At 29.9% G+C, this 19,962-nt stretch overlaps 2 protein-coding genes and 1 non-coding gene across 3 annotated transcripts; 1 reads left to right on the top strand and 2 right to left on the bottom strand.

Moving 5' to 3' along the window:
• The first annotated feature begins 9,888 nt into the window (after positions 1-9,888).
• TRNAE-UUC (transfer RNA glutamic acid (anticodon UUC)) lies at positions 9,889-9,961 on the top strand. Its single transcript has one exon. It is a non-coding gene; the product is annotated as a tRNA-Glu (tRNA).
• Positions 9,962-10,302: 341 nt separating this feature from the next.
• On the bottom strand, positions 10,303-14,857 carry LOC121209342 (F-actin-capping protein subunit alpha). The gene is made up of 10 exons (XM_041079879.1): positions 14,513-14,857; positions 14,186-14,301; positions 13,495-13,584; positions 13,220-13,284; positions 12,137-12,298; positions 11,900-11,978; positions 11,615-11,692; positions 11,198-11,272; positions 11,085-11,120; positions 10,303-10,724 (listed from the first exon to the last, which is right to left on the bottom strand). The coding sequence occupies exons 1-10, from the start codon at positions 14,613-14,615 to the stop codon at positions 10,617-10,619; spliced, it is 912 nt and encodes a 303-aa protein (XP_040935813.1). The 5' UTR covers positions 14,616-14,857; the 3' UTR covers positions 10,303-10,616.
• Positions 14,858-16,782: 1,925 nt separating this feature from the next.
• LOC121209341 (REF/SRPP-like protein At3g05500) lies at positions 16,783-18,710 on the bottom strand. Its single transcript, XM_041079878.1, has 3 exons — positions 18,241-18,710; positions 17,868-18,095; positions 16,783-17,427 (listed from the first exon to the last, which is right to left on the bottom strand). Exons 1-3 carry the CDS (start codon positions 18,274-18,276, stop codon positions 16,960-16,962), a joined length of 732 nt encoding a protein of 243 aa, XP_040935812.1. The 5' UTR covers positions 18,277-18,710; the 3' UTR covers positions 16,783-16,959.
• Between the last annotated feature and the right edge of the window lie 1,252 nt (positions 18,711-19,962).

The following is a 19,962-nucleotide window of genomic DNA, read 5'->3' as shown; positions in this document are numbered from 1 at the left end:
GTGTTAAATAAGTTAGTTGTTAGCTTGAAAAGTATTTCTGAATAGGAGAGAATAAAATTATTAATTAAAAAAATATTTTTTAAATATTAATTACGAATATTTAATAGTTATATTTAAATATTTAAAATATAGTTTATATATTCTAATTAAATTTTATAATTAATTAATATCTATTGCTTAAAAATGTTTAAAATTTATATTTTATATATTAAAATATTAACAAAAAGTTATAATAATTTTTTATATTGTTTTTAAAATATAATAATATTAATTAATTTAAATATTATTTAAATACATATTTGTTACTTGATAATAATATATTTAAAATAGATATTTTATTTTTTGATAACGATGCTAAATACTCAAATTTTAAATTAAACTTTTTAAAAATAATTTTTAAAAGTACTTTTCAAAAGCATTGCTAAACTACCTATTAATGTCGCATGTTATAAAATCTTGTTATAGTATAATTAATTCAAAATTTTATTGATCCATAAAATTTTTAATTTTTTAAATATTTTTTAGAATTTTTTTAATTTTTTTATAAATTTTAAAAAATATAAATTTGGTAATTTTTTAAATATTTTGAATTTTTGAAAATTATTTTAAATTATTTTGTAATTTTTGTTGAGAGAGTGATCAATTTTTTAATTTTCAAACTTGACAAAGTCCAAAAAATATTCACACCAATCTATTATTTGAATTATTCGAGTTATTCGAATTGTAAAATTCAACTCGATTTGAACTCGAAACTCTAATTACTTATTCGAGTTGACTCGAATAACTTGATTCGATTAATTTGAAATTTGATTTTTTTTCGAATAGAATCGAGTTTTGCTCAACCTTAGTTATAATATTTGGGTTTCACTCAATAAATCCAAATTAAATTCCTGGATATAGAAAATATGTTGTTAGTCCTTACATTTTGACAAAATTTAGAATTTAATCCACGTACTTAAAAACTTAGAAATTAAGTCCTCCAACTATTTCGATTTAAAAATTTAAGTCTAATCATTAAAATTATAAGTATTTTTTTTTGTTAAAAGTTGTCAATTTGACATGTTGATTAAGTTTCCCTTATGTGAAAAAAATAATAATGAAAACTAAACACGTTAAATTGATAAATTTTAATAGAAACTAACAATAAAAATAACGATTGAACTAGAATTTTTAAATTAAAAAATAAAAATATAATTTTTTAACTACATAAACTAAATCTCGAATTTATTTAAACTAGTGGATTAATACTTGACGTAGCAACTATCCATTTATAAATTTAAATTTCTTTCCAAATCCAAACAGACTATTATTTTTCTTCTCTTTGTTCTTTTACCAGTGTATTAATATTAGAGTTCTCAATGGGTTGCCCGGGTTCTAACAAGAAATTAGGTCTAGATTCGGTTCGATAAATGGACTTAATTTTTTACTTAAGTTCATCTCAAATAAAAATGTTAAAACCTAGGCTTGGTCTGGTCTGATTATATTAATTTTTTTATATAAAAAATTTAAAAATATAATACATCAAATACACTAAAAATATTAAAATAAATATTTTTCAATAAATTGAAAATAAATGTAAAAAAAGAATTTTTATTCTTAAATAACACTAAGTTAAGTGTAACTTAACAATCAAATGCATTTAAAATAGTAGCAAAATTAACAATAAAACAAGAATTATACAATATCCAAATAATAATAACAAAATTGTAATAATATAATAGTGAAATAGTAGCAATACAGTGGGAAAATAGCAAAATATTTCTTTTTTACAAATTCAGACCTGGCCAAGAAAACCTTACCTAAGGCTTGATCCATTTTCTAAATGAATCTTATTTTTTTTACCAAAATATATTTTTCGGACGAACCTAACCCCACAGAAAACTCTAATTAATACTTAATTTACCATTAAATATCTAAAAATAGTAGGCCTTAACCTAGCTTTAAATCTCTCTCCTTTTATGTAACTCTTTATACAAATATTTGAATTAATTATTATTTTTATATAACAAAACCTTAAATGTAATTTTTTAATATTTGAATTGAAATTAGTTTGAGTTAATAACGTTTACATATTGCATTCTTTGATAAAATAAATATACTTGTCGATTGAATATTAGTTCGATTAGTATGAGTATTGTTGTCATTATAAGAGGACATGGATTCGAGTGCACTGAAGCATATTATCCTCCTATTTATGGGTTGGAGAGGGATTACGGATAGATCTAGGTAAAATATTAAAAAAAGAGCAGATATGATCAAAACCTATAATAAAATTATAAAAAAAAATCCACTTTAATTTTTATAAAAAAAATCATTTTAAAATGTGTTTATGAGATTTATATGTCTTAAACATAGTGCATAAAATTTTTTATTGATTTTTTTCCTAAAATGATTAAAAGATTTATTTGTAATTTTAATTTTAAATATTGTTATATCAAAATATCGATAAATCAAATTTAGACATTTTTTTATATATATAATATTTTTTTATTAAAAGGTAAACTATTAAAATAATTACTTTTGTTTGCTTTAAATTACATTTTAGTCATTTATCTTTGAAATGTTGTATTTTAGTCACGTTATCGTTAGAGGCGAATCTGGGGGGTAGCAGGGGCCCCGGCCCTCATAAAATGGAAAATTGCTATTTAGGCCATTTAGAAATTTTAGAAATTTAAATTAGTAAAGGTAAAATTACACTTTGGCCCTCTAAAATTATAAAAAATTGATTTAATCCTTTAAAAATTATAAAGATTTATGTTAGAATTGTAAAATAAATCTAAAATAAAACTTAATAAACCGGGATCTATCATGTCAGATCATCAAGAATAAATCAAGAATAAAACTAGATGCGGAAGCATACCTGAATCCATGAATTCCTTGAATTTTTTTCGAATATTGGGGATTGGATCTTCTAAATTAGCACACAATAAATTCAGAGAATATTTGTCATTTCCTAAGGATGGGATATTAGAAAAGATATCTTGTGTGTAATTTGGGGACCATAATCCTAATATTTATAACATTAGCATATTAGTTCTAATTCCTAATTTGCCAATCATTAATTAGAATTTGATTAAAACTCAATTACTAGAGTATCTACACATATTTGACCCATACTTTATTTAATAATTAAAGCCCAATAAAATTTTAACCAAATTAGATCACTTTTAGTTTGGGCTAACATATCATGATAGTAAATAATAACATGTAATTACCCTTATTATAAATGTGATGTCCATATTTTCCAACAATCTCCCACTTGGACCACATATATATACTAATTACTCTATAATTACATGTCATTATATAACCTTATGAGCTCAAAATTTTACTATCATATCCAAAAGACATTTCGAACAATCTCGTCCATTAATTATTAACATAGAACCAAGGCGACTTTTGTTACATATATCGTAACTAAATCCACCCTAATCATGTATATTAATACAACCAAATGATATGGATCAAGTATGGATGTGTAGCATGGAAATTATATGCAATATGATCTAAACATGTCTATTTCCAACTGGTCCTCCTTAGTTAGATCAAACCTTACCAAAATCAGAGTGTGAATAAACCAAATAAACTTATTTCTGCAGAAAATAAACTTAATATCTTTAAACTGAAATAACTGAAAATATGTCTATAACATAAAAGTATTTAAAAATACAAACTCTTACTAAAACCAAATATCCTTTAAATGACATTACACCTATATGAGCAGCGTGCTCTTATAAAACCTTAGGTGTAGTTCCTTATTAAGCGGATCCATAATCATGGACTTTGTCCTAATATGCTTTACAGGCACCTAGCCACTCTGAACTTTTACTTTAACAACAAGGAACTTAAAGTCTATGTGTTTTGACTTTAATGTACTCTGGTTGTTACTGGAATAAAAGACTGCAATTTGTTTTCACAAATTGCACCTTAGTGATAAAATTTGTATTCATATTCCATCAAAATCAAAGTTCTGTATACCTGATGATCTTTAACTGATTAGATCTCCGATATGTGAGAATGTAATCTTTTGTTCTCTGCAAATACCTTATAACCCTCTTGGATGCTATCTAATTGTCCAAACCAAGGTTGCTTAAAATATCTGCCTAACATCCCAATAGTGTACACAAGATTCTAATGTATACAAACCTGAACATACATTAGACTTTCCACTGCTAAAATGTAAAAAAATCTAATGCATTTTTGTAATCTCATAATCATTCTTAGGGCATTGATTGAGGCTATACTTATTATTGACAAGCAGCATTCATTAACATATAAAACCAAATATAGAACCTTACTCCCACTAAACTTATGGTATATACGATTGTCAACAAAATTCATCTCTAAACCGAATGAGATAATCATTTGGTAAATTTTGTAATTATTGACAAGAAGTTTGCTTAAGCCCATAGATGAAGTTCTTTGCAAATCATTAACTTTGCATCATTAGACACAAAGCTTTCTAATTGCACCATATAAATATGATCAATGTTACCATTGAGAAACCATTAACTTAATATTCATCTGATGTAGCTTAAGGTCAAAATATTCCACTAAAACCATTATAACCCTTTCTTCAGTGGACTTTTTTAATGGCATTCATTCTTGAGGTTGTTGAGTTTGTTCTTCTGGAACAATTACTTCATCTTGAATAGGGAGTTGTTCAACATTGTCTTATTGAGGTTCTATATTCACTTTTTAATCAATGATAGGTATGAGAACCTGAATATCGTCAAAAGTAATAGTAGAAATTGAGTTAGAATTCAATTCCTCTTTAAAAACAATGTCTCTAACTTTATTCCTCCCTCCAAACTCAACATCCTAAAAGAATGTTGCAATTCTCATCTCAAAAATATTTCTAATTGTGCGATCATAAAACTCATAGCCTTTAGATCGCTCAGAATTTCTTTGACCCTTATACTTTATAAACTTCAAAGAAGTCAGAAGTGATGTCATTTCAACCTAATCGTTTTTAGCAAAATATTTCTCGATTTCGTCAAGGAAACATTGGCCTAAGTAATCTTTTTAGATTCTATGCCCCTAAATACTTCTAAAATGTTGTGCTTCATGATCGTTAGACTCATGCAATTTGAACAATCCCACCTCTCAAAATCCCTTTTTAACATAAGGGGTGTTTTCCACAATAAGAGGTGCGAGTTGTTCTTCCCTTAGTGCAATATCTATATTCATACAACCAAAAACTATATGTAAGTGTCTTTTCCATTCATTGAAATTAGTCTCATTAAGCATGGATATAGAATTTATATTAGCAGATATTGTGGCAGTAGAAGATGAATTAGCTAAATATAGAACAAAAATAAAAATAAGTTCACATCAATATTCATAAGTAAACAACAAATTTAGGATAATGGTCGATCCCATCTTAAGATACCAAACACAACATTAATATCAAGTCTTTGGACAGTAATATTAATAGTAAGCGATACTCTTATCGTAACAATCAAACATTGACAATAAATTATGTCAAACAGTTAATTAATCTTTGGACTAACTTATTACTCTCATAAAATACCTTATAATCGTCACACATTTATCACCACAGATGTCGTTGAAATTCTGCCAAATATTAACTTACCTTTGAGTCAATTAATAAACGCATGAATCACAAAAATATATAATCATCTTGATATTTCAAATAAACTAATCTACACAAAAGAGGTCATTTTGACAGCATTTTGTTTCAACTAATCTATTTAAAATATTAGACATCCTTAATTAAAATCTAAAGCCAAATTCTGAATTTATTTATTTCAAAATATTTCTCTTAATTTCATCTTTTAATCAAATTAAAAGATAATAGTATATATATGTATATATTTATCCCAAAACAACATACAATGATGTTGGCAAATATAACAATAGTTGAATAAATCATAAACCATAAACAACTTCCTATAAGACTTCAAATTTAAACCAAAATAATTTGAATAAAGGTAAACCTCATCTCAAGATATCGGACACTCCATTAATATTTCATCTTTGGACAAAATATTAACTTGTAAGTGATATATTAGTGTAATAATCAAACATTGACAATAATAATGTGGCGAACCATAAATCTTCCTTTGGGCTAATTTATTGTTCACGTGTAAAACCGAATAATTGTCACGCGTTTATTACCATAGTTGCACATGTAATATTATTAACTTTCATTTGGGACAATCAATATTAACATAACTTATGTTACATGCACACAACCTTTTATATTTAAAAAAAAGAATTATACAAAAAAGATCACTTTGGTGACTTTTTGCTTCAATTAAGTTATTTGAAAAAATATATAAATATACCAATATTCAAATTTAAAATTTCTCAATAGTCAAATGTCAAAACTATTTTTTTTATTGTTTTATAAACTCCAAAATAACCCAAAATAAGGTTGTCTTAATAATGCAATAAAAAACCGAAAACCTTAATTTTTGACTATTTCTTTTTTTTTTGTTCCAAAATCATATATATCAAAACTAAACATAAATAATTTAGAGTTCAAAGCCAAATAATTAACAAGCACATGTATTCATAATTTTGGCATGGATAAAAACACCAAAGTAATTCACGCATATACATGTATTCATAATCAAATAAAAAAACTTATCGTGAATTTATCATGTAAATCCAAATTGTATTTCTGATTAAACAAATATTCACATGAATACTTGAAAAATATTTTCAAGCCAATAAAACTAAAAAAAAAAACAAAATCATAATAGTTGGCATATCCTACAATTCATACAATAAACTATATCATCATAATTTAACCAAATATTTGGAACCATAAGATGCCAAAACCAAATATTATAGAACCAAACTTAAAACCAAAATATTTAAATATATATAGTTGACATGAATTTACACCAAAACACTCATAAAATTGAATATATAACCATAACTAAAAAAAATTAACAACAACAATATCTCACCAATTAAACTATAAAAGATATCTTATTGAATAATGGTTATAAACACTAATTCACACAAACTATAATCATTCATTAATCCTCAAAATTATTGATATGCATATAATATTTATACACACATAATATATACACACAATTATAATAATATAAAAATAATACTGACTTGCCTTACATATTTCATGTAATCTCAAATTTATATTCATGACTAAAGACATTATATAAAACTTATTTATACGCAAACATACTTAAAAAAAATTCATAACCACTAAATATAAAAAGAATCCCAAATTATATAAAAGCCTTTATATGCGCAACTACTTATGAAAATTCATAGCCACCATATTTAAAAAAAATCTCAAATATTTTAATTTTAGTCGGGTTCCATAAGGACTAAAACTTATATACAATAATTATAACGGAAACCAAAAGTAATCATTCGTATATATGAATTAAATTCAATGGTGAATATAATTCATCATGAAAAAAAAACAAAATATGATAATTTCATATATATTCAACCACAAACACAAAATTTAAAACAAATAGTGCGAAAAAAAATCTTACCAACATTCATTTATTCCATTATCAAGTGAATTAAATTTCAAAACCAATTATACAATCCAATTGGAATTCTTCAATTACAAAAAGTTGTAAGTTGTAACTTCAATTTAATAATGACTTTAACCAAAATTTATAAAATAATTGTGTGAAAATAAGAGAAAGAAATCTCACAATTCAATTTTTATCAATTGATTATAAATAAATAAATAAACAAACTTTCATCTTTTGAATAGCATATGCAAATATTATATTTATAAAATCATGAAACTTTATTTAAAGAATCAAAATCCAAAAATTTATTAGGAATTGTAAAATAAATCTAAAATAAAACTTAATAAACCAGGACTTATCATGTCAAAGCATCAAAAATAAATCAAGAATAAAACTAAATGCGGAAGCGTACCTGAGTCTATGAATTCCTTGAAGTTTTTCGAATCTTGGGAATTTGATCTTCCAAATTAGCACACAAGAAATTCAAAAAATATTTGCCCTTTCCTAAGAATGGGATATTAGAAAAGATATCTTGTGTATAATTTGGGGACCATAACCCTAATATTTATAACATTGGCATATTAGTTCTAATTCCTAATTAGCCCATCATTAATTAGAATTTGATTAGAACTCAATTACTAAAGTATCTACACATATTTGACCCATACTTTATTTAATAATTAAAGCCTAATAAAATTTTAACCAAATTAGATCACTTTTAATTTGGGCTAACAAATCATGATAGTAAATAAGAACATGTAATTACCTTTATTATATATGTGATATCTATATTTTCCAACAATTTAGACTATTAAAAAATTAAAACTTCATTTCAGCCCCCTCTAAAAAAATTTTCTAGCTTCGCCCCTGATTATCATTTTGTTACAAAATAGTCACTTTGCCATTAAGATCTATTACCTCCTAAACGGCAGTTTGACGTGGTAGTTAAAATAGATTTAAAATACCAACGTGGATGTTCGGCTGAGATGAGAAAAGTTATTTTTTTTATGAAAATAGAATATAAAATTTACCCTAAAACCCAAATAATTCATGTTGGACATCCTGAAATTTTGTATTCTATTTTCATAAAAAAAATTTAACTTTTGTCATCCTAACTAGACATCCCCGTTGGCATTTAAAATATATTTTCACTGCCACATCGGACTACTATTTGGAAGGTAACAGATCTTAACAGCAAAGTGACCATGTCATAACAAAACGATAATATAAGTGATTAAAATGTAATATGTGGCAAATAAAAGTGACTATTTTAATAGTTTATCGTTTATTAGAATAAAGCCTTTGAAAAAAAAAACCTTTAAATCATTTTAAATCATTTACATATTTTCAAACTACTAATCATTCTTGAAATTCCATTCAACGGTAACTAATCCAATAATATTCCACATTTGTATTCAACAATGTCTAAGCATTAGAGCAAAACATGAATGATTGGTTTATTAAGATTTGCATATTAAATTCATAAGCAATATGCACATGCAAATTTTCTTAATTTCCAAATTTTTTTTTAGGATCAACGGGAGTGAATGGTGCATCGTTGGATGGTGGTAGATCATCTCCGAGAGGTGGAGGAGCGTCATGGTTTTCGTGTTGCTCGTCAAACCCAAACCCCAGCGTCATTGGATTCTTTGTACCCCATCTTATTTACGGTGTTTATCCATGCAAATTGGTGAAATAAATGAGTAAGAACCATTCCAAACACCAATGCTTGTTCTTGACGGCGAACAATTCGGAGCATGTCCAAGAAGATATAGGCAAGGTTAGGATGACTACCTGTTCGGATGGCATTAAGCCACCAATACTCAAGATCTCAGAGTGTAGAGTACTTTGTGCCGAACGGTCGAAGAAGATGCGAGGGTTGTGCATTGCAAGGAGGCTCGCTTGATCTCCATCCATTAGTACGTTGGCGGGAATAGAATGAGAATCCAAAGGCTTGGAGGAATTTAAAGTCAATCACACGATTTAGCTTCACTGTTAGTTGAGCATAAAAATCGTAAAAGTGCTCTCCGGATTGTGGGGTTTGGAAGCGCCTATCAAATGGCATTGGCTGGTAGTTGAGTATGTGACGACTCACCACCGGTCCGTTTTCGTTTGGATGCTATGTGCTTGGTCTTCCGTGCCATGGAATGGCGTGGGCAATTAATCAAGCACTTGACGGTAACGGAATTTCGAAGTTAAGATATGCAACAAGATATGAAAAGAGCTTTGGTAGTGTTGGAATGCCAGAAAGGTGAATCTCAAGCCAAAAATTCAAAGGTTGGCCGAATGGTGTTTTGTAGGCTTATGTTGGCTCGATCGAGGTAGTCTCTGCGACGACTGGGTGAACTAGGCGCAGCTCTTATAATATGTATCACATTTGGATACCATTTATCAACAATCCATTGTCGTCCAGTGGGTTAGGATATCTGGCTTTCACCCAGGAGACCCGGGTTCAATTCCCGGCAATGGAAATAATTTTATTTTTTATTTTTTTTACATTTTTTAAATCTTACTCTATTCTCCATTTTTTTCCTTTTTTCTCTCTCTCTCTCTCTCTCTCTTTTTTTGCATTTTCCTTATTTAATTTCCTATACTTTGCAATTTTTTCCTTCATTTTATTTCCTACTCTCTTTTTTTTTTCATTTTTCCTTTATTTTATTTTATCCTTTTTAATTTTTTTTTAAATCTTTATTCTATAACTGAATTATTACTGTTTTGTTTTAGCCAGTGAATTAATACTTGATAATAGCAAAATGATACAATCTACAATTTAATATGTAACTACTTTGCCATGGGTCTATAAGACTGAACCTGAGCATACAATTTCAGGCATATATATCTGTACCCAAAATTTCCACAAACATCACTAGTACATGAAAATGTAGTAACTATAACAAAGCAATGCTACACACGGCTTGTAAAGAATGAAGCGGTATAGCACACCAACATATTTCACTCTTAGGCGAGAACACAACTTGCACACCAAACAAAGGATACAGGCAGGCAAAGAAGAGTTGTAAACTCTCAAAACTGCACAAACCATACAGGCAGGCCGTTGAATGAGTATTCCTAGAACTCAATTTTATGCATAAAAGAATGCACTTTATGCCTTCAGGTATGATCTAGTCACTTCCCGATTCCAAGCTCTTTTGATATCTCTCTAGTCAGGCTGAATAGCGAAGTGCTATGCCATGGAAATAAGGTCCGAGTAACTGGAAGTTTCCTCCGAAGATCCTGCATTGCATATACGAAGTTTTAAGAGCAGTGTTTCTGTTTTCAAGGATTCCTGAAGTAGAGACTTAATAAAGCTCCATATGGGCATATTATAAGCTAGAATTGTCTATATTAGCATAACTCCAAGTAGGGCACCGTGGCCATATTACTTTTTGACGAAAATCAGAAAATGATATTAGGATTTAACCAATGGGAACATGCACACCAAATGTATAATATGAAACATGACGTAAGCTAGAATGACTGAGCATTAACTATTCGTTAAATAAAACACAATGTATAACAGATCTAATATTGAAACATGAATCTGAAAACGGCATAAATAACCTAACTTAATTGCAAAGGTTTCCTCAGACATACCTTGAAAGTGGCATCTGGCAAATTCAAATAGGATGCCTGCGGTATACCTCAACTGTCAGTAGATAACGGTAGGAAGCACAAGGAATTGAAATTAACCAAACATTGAAAACAACCTCAAGAGATGCCAGGTACTCTGTCTCATGGTGGCGAATTAAACTGGCTATGGCAATTGCACTATCATCAGGGGACTGAAACAAACAGAAAAATTAAAAATAGCATTAACCATATGAAACCAATTATCGTTTTTGTTATCACACGGGCTAGGAGTCACTGAGCCAACAAATCGTAAACTCCCATTGTAAATAATGACTAAAGAACTTCTATCCTTCACAAGCTTTCGCATAGGAATATTTGCTCAGGACAATTACCATTCTCATATGTTATATCAAAATGGTTAAATGAGAGATAAAAATAGTCAAAAGCAGAAAGAACGAATTCAAATTCTATTGCAAGGAAGAATGAACCAAAGGAGAAAATAATGTGGTGAAAAACAGAAACAATGTTAAAAAAGCATGTTATTTTGTACTAACCTGAAACATTGTAGAATCTCTACATTCATGTTTTGCATCTAATTGCACATTTCCCTCTTCAAAATAGTGCGCACCCACCTGAAAAGATAGAGAACTGACTTATTATAGGCTTATGTAACTTTGTGAGCTCAGATCAGAAATGCAGGAAGAAATAGGGGCACAAGCTTGAATATCACTTGTAAATAATAAAAGGAAAATGACAGGTATAGGAGGAACGAATGATGAAGCTAAAGAAACAAGAACAAAAATATGCCATGCACTAAATCATGAGAAATATTGTAATACCTGCAATTTGCCTTTTAATTCCAGAACTTGAATATCATCTTTGCACTCAATGTTCCATATCGACTGCCAACTTCCAGTACTATTACAAAATGCCAAAAACCATTATTAGAATATAAACAATCATACTTTCCTACATATTCAATACTGATGGGTAATAAAAATTGTTAGTCAATTATACAATATGCAATTGCTGTAGCAAAGCTACTACTACATTGTGGTCTAAAAGATCTTACGCACCAGAAATTCTGTGGGCTAAGTCTAGCAGCAGAAATCACTGCAACAAGTTCAAAATCATATCCAGGTCCCTCCACATCTTTTCCATTAATACAGTAAACTGAACAAGAACCTTTTGGATAAGCTTCACCAACATACTTCAGCATTTCTGCTTCCAGAGCACATCTGTAAACAAAGAATAGCAATTAATTATAAGTAGTAATTAAAGAACTACATGATGAAGTGAGCCCTAATGCCATTCGTTTTCTATGAGTTCCAAAACGGGAGCAAGAGCAGGCCATACAAGCAGAAACTATGGATTTTTTCTCTTCATGAAGCATGCTAGTTTCAGCAATGATGATGAAAACCATAATGGGTAGAAAATTTTCCTTATAATGTAAACTTCTTGAACTTATTAATGGCAATAAAATAAATAAATACATGTTTATGTTCCTCGCACAGTCTTAAGTATCAATCCAGGAAGGGAGTCAGTCAAAACCCATCTAAAACTAAAAGTCTAAAACCCTGAAACCTTAGACTCCAAGACATTTATCCCATCTCTGACAAGTAGGCAAAGGACCAACAGTAACAAAAAGGTAATATCCTATAGGCTTGGAATTGGACATAGTTTCCTCAAACAAATCATTTTGAGCAGGTCGGATTGGTTTAGATTGGATCAAGCAGAAACTGGTCTAATCCAATTCTAAAATTTTGGGTCCTTTTCATTTTGCAATTTTGGGTTAGGCCATTCTGAGGCTTTGGTTTCTTGGGTTGGGTCATTATGGCTTTGGATCATTTCGGGTTACTTGTTTAAGTTATTTTGGGCACGAATCAGTTTGGGTTTGGGTTTAGCGAGTAGTGGTGTTGACTTTCTATAGTCAGATCAAGTTGTGTCAGGTTTGGGTCCGGGTCAGAATTGACAAGTCTAGATGTCAATAGGAACTTAGGATTTTGCTAATTTCAGCTAGCTGGTGAAAGCAAACACGGATTAAATTAGATCTATGAAGAAGTTAATCAACTAATTAGATTTCAGATAGAGATACTTGAATTAGTTCATAAGAAATCAATTATAGATATTATAATGCCACCACAGTGGTAAAATCATACCGGTATTCCTCAACATATGGAGTGGGAAGTTCCTCATCACTGGCAGGTCTAACCTCTGTACAAACCTGAACCAATTTAGCACAACATGATATAAACATCTAAACTAAATCATACACATTAATTGCTAAGTTTCACATCCACAGGGTCATTCCCATCCTGTAATCCACTTGACATTAAAAACTTCAAGTTCAGGAAATGATATCACAGCAAAGGTTCTCTGCTATTAAATGGCATTGATAGTTTTCAATCACAATATGCATAAGGCAGAAAGGTACCTGTTTGACATGGTCAACTATGGCAACTTGGGCAGTCTTGGGGTCTAGATACTCATTACCCTGAAGCTCCCCATATGATGTAACCAGCACCTAAAATTCGATTGGAAAAAAGCATTGAAACAATCAGCTCTGTTTTAAAACCAAACTACATGGAATCGGCATCTGAACTAACAGACTGGATATCGAAACCATTCTCATATTCGATAAGAATAACAAGCCAACATGAGAAATTGAGTTAATTGGATGACTTATGGACCATAACCATGTGAAAAAGAGCCCAAAATCCTACCTGGGAAACCTTAAAAATGAAGAGTCTTAAACATAATGATGTATACTCACTGCGGTAGTGGTCAATCAAGGTAGTAAAATGCCATATAAACCTCCAGCATTCGGAAAGTTAGCCTTACCGCAATAAACCAATTACGAAGAGTTGTATTTCTCACACGTAATCAACTTAAACTACACACTAAAGGAAGGCAATTCCCGATAACAAATGTCACTCACGAAAACGATATGCATGAAGTAAACGAAAGCTGTTTCTAGCAGTCCTACTTATAACATTTAAATACACTTAGCCACTAGCAATGCTGAAACTATCCAACTGAATTGACTTAGTTTTACTAGAAACCTAACTCTAAGCTACAAATTATTAACACTGAAACAGAATATAGTAGGGATTTCCAGGACTGACATCTCCGAATCTACCAGACATTTCGAGGCAAATCATGTGAGATTTGTTATAAACAGGAAATGCTTCCGATGCCGCCTCATCGTAGACGTCATCATTATTCAAAACGGATTTTAAATCTGCAAGAAAAAAAAGTAAAAATCAAGAAGAAAGCACTAAAACAGAAATCGATCGACACGAATCGAATGTGGATCCAGAAAACGAGATAGAAAGTAGAACTAATTCATCAAACTGAACAACAACAAAAAGAGAGAGAGAGAGAGAAAAGAAGGCAAAGGAAACAGGAAACGCAACACTTCAAAACGACATTGGAGAGAGAGAGAGAGAAACCTTTGGCGACGTACTGGATTTCGCCTGCGGGAGCATTGAGGAGGAACCATTTGGCGATCTCTTTCTTTTGGTTGTCGCTCAGTTCAGTTTCTTCTTCTGCCATAACTTTCTTCCTTGATCTGCAAAAAAAGCAAACTTCGGAGGGAAAAAAAAAAGGCAAATAAAGTGCTCAAGTGGAAAATGAGAGAGAGAAAGATGATCTGTAAAGGACTTGCTTGTTTGTGAAAAAATGAGTGAGTGAAGATTCAAGAAGCAAGCACGCATTCAAAAAAATAAAAAACCCTTCCCGACAGTGGGGTTATAAGTCTTTTGGTCATTTTCTACGGCGTCGTCGTCGTGACATTGTCATGGAATTGAAATATCGGAGATTAATATTATTATAGGTAAAGTATCAAAAATAGTAATTTTTATTTCTCTTAGATTATATTTTAATTATTTATATTTAAAATATTATATTTTAATCACTTATATTATCGTATTGTAATATTTTAATCATTTAATATTAATTGCCATTAATGATCTAATATAAGTTAATATGACACGTTAAATCATTATTTGAAATAAAAATTTTAAGTTAATTATACAATTAGTCTTTAATTTTTTTTCATTTTTGAGAAATTTAATTTTTTTCTTTTACTTTAAAAAAATGGAGAATGGAAAAAATAAAAGGAGAAGCTGAAGAAAATGAAAATTAAAGAAAAAAAAAGAAAAAAACATAAAAGAACAAAAAATTACTCAAAGCAAAAAAAACAAAGCAAAATTGAATTTTAGCATTTAAGGTTGGAGCTTTACTTATTTTCAATTCTTTTATATAATAAGAAATTTATATCATAGATTGAAAATTATAATATTATGAAGTAAATATTAGATAAAAAATATATTTTTAAAAATTAAAAATAATAAGTAAAATGAAATGAATTTAGGTTAATTATTTATAAATATTAAATAAAATTTAATGCTTATATTTAAAAACCAAACTTTTAGTTATTATTCGTAACCCCATCCATGTTCCATCCTCTTTCACTCATCCCCATTCAGTGTTTATAATATTGACAAGTCTTGGAGTAGAATTTTTAAGCTTAAAAATTGCAAATATCTCTAAACTTTAAATCTTTAGTACCCCTCAAGCTTAGGCACCATATCACACCCCAAATCTCTTCTTATTTGTGTTACGAATTGTGGATTTAAACATATGTAAAAAGCATTTAATAGAGATTAACTAATTAAATGAGATTCATTTGACTTATTTAAACTGACTCGATTCATGAAACCATGGATAGATACAGTTGGATTTAAAGGAGTTCAATTATAAATAGAATCCTCCACTTCATTTCTTGTATATTATTTTCTTGTGGCTTTTTCGTTCAATTCAAACCACTGTCTTTTCGAGTGGCGGATTTGAAGCAAAGAAACCGTTTAATGTGCACTATTTTCTAAACTAAAATTATAATCCCGTGACACTTGCATGCACAGCCACCCATGACATGACCAGCTCATCGTCATCCCTCGCAATAGCACCCAATTCCGCCCCTTGTTCCTTTTCAATGAAAGCAGTATTAACATTGATCTTCACTTTCAATCTAATAGATGCCTACAAATTAACAACTGTTGCCTGGTGCGGAAGCATCACTTTTCTACTCAAATTACGTACCATGATGTCCCTTCCGCGAGCCTTTATGTGGGAGTGTAAACTTCCCATGTATTAGCTTATTGCTTCTAAGCTCCAACATTCCATATACGTCGTAATAAGACTACCAAAACTTGTAAAAGCCTCACTGTCTAACAATCTCATAGAATTCTCTCACCAGTAAATACACTTTGTAACTTCAAAATTTTAGCAAATTGTCATCAATACCTGCTAGTTTAAGGATACCATTAGAAACCTTTCAGTCTCTCAACGCATGTATGGCATTCTATCGGTATGCTCAATACCTCAGATTACAGGACGACCACGTCGGTGAAAAATGATCATGCCCCAGTCTCCATGCGAAGAGCTTAATTTTTTATAAGGTGTTTGGTCCCAAGAATAGCATCTCTAGTCGTTTTAACAGCAGGGATTTGAGAGAATAGTCTCCACTTTTTAGATTATTGCACCGAGTACCATCTACAGGGGGTGAGTCTACGTTACTTTTAATTATAGAACATACTTTCACAACATATACGTGTAGAGGCTTCAAACAAATCAAAAGGAAGCATCTATTCAAGCAAGTCAAACTAAATTGATCAAATTAAGAACAAATTTGCAGACTCAAACCCCAGAATATAAAATATAAACAATCCCATCAAAAACAAATTTATTTCAATAAAACTAAAATACAACAAAAACAAACATGAAAACTAAAACCCATTGTTCCATCCATCACAAGAGACAGTCACAAGTAAAAACATAAAACAGGTCCAGATTATATTCACAAGTCATAGCCAACGTAAACAAGATTCAAAGCAGATCAACTCTCAGATACCAATGGCTCCATTTCAGTCGTCTGTTCACCAAACACCTTAGCGATCTTCTCAGTAGGAACCAAAGGCAAATAGGAGGCAACCTTGTACCCTTTCTCTGCACTGCTAACCACTGTCTCGTTATACTTGTCGCTGCAATAAGCAGCTGTTGGGACAACGACCGAGGCAACTTGAGGGAAGAGAGGGAGCTTGTTGAGTTTACGCCAAGCTGAAACCGCACATTGTTCAGCTTTGGGTTCATACTTCGCATAAAGCTGTTTTGCTGTGGGTTCATACTTGGTATACACTGATTTTGCTAATCCTGAGGCGGTGTTCACCACTCCAGCACGGTGGACTTCGGAAGCCACGCCACGAGCAACCTCGGGAGCCTTTTGGGCTGCAGAGATGGCTTCGGTTGAGACCTGTTTGATGACTGGAGGGACTCGACGATCAAGCTTGGTCACTGATTCACCCACCTGCAATAAAAACAAAGGATCAATCTTTGGGTACTACCTTTCTTTCTTGGCAATCAAAGATTTGAGCAAAAATAGTTTCAGTAATTTTAGTTAAACTAAAACATCCAAAATTTTTGAATCATTTTGGATTAAACTCATTTTGAATTTGGATTGCTTCAACTCTAGTTTGTGTTATTCTGGATATAGATTTCAAGGCATTTGAATTTGGATTCTCATTAATCCGATTTTCAGGTTCGAATCAAAACTAACAAGCCCACAATTTTGCAACTAAACCATTACCAGTTTTGAATCACATTTTTGAAAGGCATTTTCCAAATGCCAATTACCCCAACACCAACCCAGAATTTCAATTTCAAAGTCATGTACACAGAATTTACTTATAGTCATTGCCTATGAAATGAAAGAAACCAAATTGAATAAAAACGAAGAGATCATATTACCTTGGAATCAACGAATTTAAGGAATTCAACAGGGACATCATGGTATTTATCATAAACCGGTCCAACCACGCACTTAACCGTTCCCTCAACGGTCTCGACGCTAGGTTTCAACGGCCCCGATCTTTCCTTAGCGTAAAGGTAAAGGTTGGTGAAGCACAAAGCGGCGTGAACGGCGGCTACTTGCACGAATTCCAAGTATTTCAGCCTCTGTTCTTCTTCCTCTTTAGCCTTTCAAATTCAAATAAAAAACAATACAAAAACAAATCAATTTAAAAAAAAAAAGGAAAACCCAAAATACATAAAAACCCAACAAAAGAACAAATAAAGAGAGAGAGAGAGAGAGAGAGAGAGAAGAAAGCTTTAATGAAAATACCATGTCTTGCTGGAAGTTAGAATCTCCTTGAGCCATGAAAATAAATAAGCAGTAGCTGTGATTGTAAAAGATGAGAACTTTTTTGCTTTGGGGCAGAGATCAGAAGACTGGGTTCTTTTTCGGCGTTGAATTGTGAATGAAAAGGGTGGAAAAGGGGGTGGTTTTATAGGGCAGAATAAGATGGGCGGTGGAGATTAAGCGGTGAAGGAACGTGTGGGTTAACTAAAATAAGGGCGTTTAGAGTGGTCAACGCCGAGGTTTGGAAATTAAGGGTCCTTCGGGGCTAAGCTAACCCAACCATACATTACCATGCTAAGGAAAATGCGATGTCATCCAACTAACCTACACACTATCGATCTGGATCCTCTTTTTTCCTTTTTTTTTTTTTTTTTGGTGACATATTTGGGTCCTTTTCAAGAAAAAAGAAAGTGAAGGCCGAGTTCACCAATCAATTTTTCCTTTTTTGATTTGTAGAATCCCATGTTCATTTCTTGATTTTATTTTAGAATTTTACATATTATTTATAAAATTTTAAATTGTTTAAAAAAATTAAATTATATAAACCCTTTTACATTTTATAAATTTAGAATTTAATCAATGTGTTTTATTTTTAAGAATTTATTCTTTATATTTTCTAAATTTTAAAATTTAACTCTTATGATTAATTAAAATATATTTTGCTAGTTATATAATTACTAAAAAAATTTTATTTATTTTAAAATGTAGTACCAATAAAATTTTAAAAAAATAACAGTATTAAAATTGCTCTTAAATTTTAAAGTTTAAAAAGTAGAATGAAATAACTGTAGAATTATTAAATTTTAAAGTTTAAACTTAATATTTTTAAATAAAAAAAAACCAATAACTCTCATTTTACTAATTTTTTAAATAATAAATTTAAATTATTTTCACAATTTTAAATATAAAAATATTTTTATAATATAAATAATTATATTAATTATAAATTAATAAAAATAACATCAACTGGATTTAAATAACAAAGTTTTTAACTTGTGGACAAAAAGATCATTCAATGTGAATGACTCAAATTGGTTTTCATTTTCACAATATTTTCTTTCCAAGTTTAGTAGAAATGGATTTGGGTTTTTAGTTTCTTATTCTTACGGGATTAAAATTTTAGTTTGATAAATCATGTATTTTAGATAAAATTTTTACTTTAAATTCGTCAAGTTAATTTTAACTCTTGAATAATGAGAATTTAAAAGGGAAATACTTTTAGATACCGAAACGAAGCGAAAACAATTTGAAAAGATAAATAAATTTAAATCGAACAAAAAGACTACAAGAAAAATAAAGAAATTTAAAAGGGAAATTCTCTTACTTTGAATGGAATACAAAGGATGAAGTGATTACAAACTATGGTCGCTCTAATTTTACTAGTGTTTTACTGGACCACTAAAACTTTAAGTCGATAATTTTTTTTATAGGTTCCACTAATCGAGTCAGTTTAAATGAGTTAAACAAGCTTCATTTAATCAGTTAATCTCTATAGAATATTCTATATAAATTCATCACGAACTTTGATCTGTGATTCGTGACACTAAAACTTATATTTTTAAAGTATAATCTTAAACTTATTTAAAGTATAAAGGAAGAAATGCTCAAAATTTGAACTACAAATCATGCTTATATTGTGTTGAATGAATTTTAATTTAATATATTTATATTTATATTGCATTTTTCAAAAATATTTCTTTTAAA

This window comes from Gossypium hirsutum, chromosome A11 (genome assembly GCF_007990345.1).
Source record: "Gossypium hirsutum isolate 1008001.06 chromosome A11, Gossypium_hirsutum_v2.1, whole genome shotgun sequence".
In the NCBI taxonomy this organism is placed as follows: domain Eukaryota; kingdom Viridiplantae; phylum Streptophyta; class Magnoliopsida; order Malvales; family Malvaceae; genus Gossypium; species Gossypium hirsutum.
This window is presented reverse-complemented; position numbering and strand designations above follow the sequence as displayed.

What these genes read in the sequence shown, in the direction of transcription:
- LOC121209341 (XM_041079878.1), bottom strand. Translation starts at nt 18,276, where the DNA reads ATGGCTCAAGGAGATTCTAACTTCCAGCAAGACATG. An exon ending in CTAACTTCCAGCAAGACATG is followed by an intron (nt 18,096 to 18,240) that starts GTATTTTCATTA and finishes TGAATTTGAAAG; the next exon opens with GCTAAAGAGGAAGAAGAACA. An exon ending in TTAAATTCGTTGATTCCAAG is followed by an intron (nt 17,428 to 17,867) that starts GTAATATGATCT and finishes TTTTTATTGCAG; the next exon opens with GTGGGTGAATCAGTGACCAA.
- LOC121209342 (XM_041079879.1), bottom strand. Translation starts at nt 14,615, where the DNA reads ATGGCAGAAGAAGAAACTGAACTGAGCGACAACCAAAAGAAAGAGATC. An exon ending in CCATATGTTGAGGAATACCG is followed by an intron (nt 12,299 to 13,219) that starts GTATGATTTTAC and finishes CTTTGTTTACAG; the next exon opens with ATGTGCTCTGGAAGCAGAAA. An exon ending in AATTAAAAGGCAAATTGCAG is followed by an intron (nt 11,693 to 11,899) that starts GTATTACAATAT and finishes CTATCTTTTCAG; the next exon opens with GTGGGTGCGCACTATTTTGA.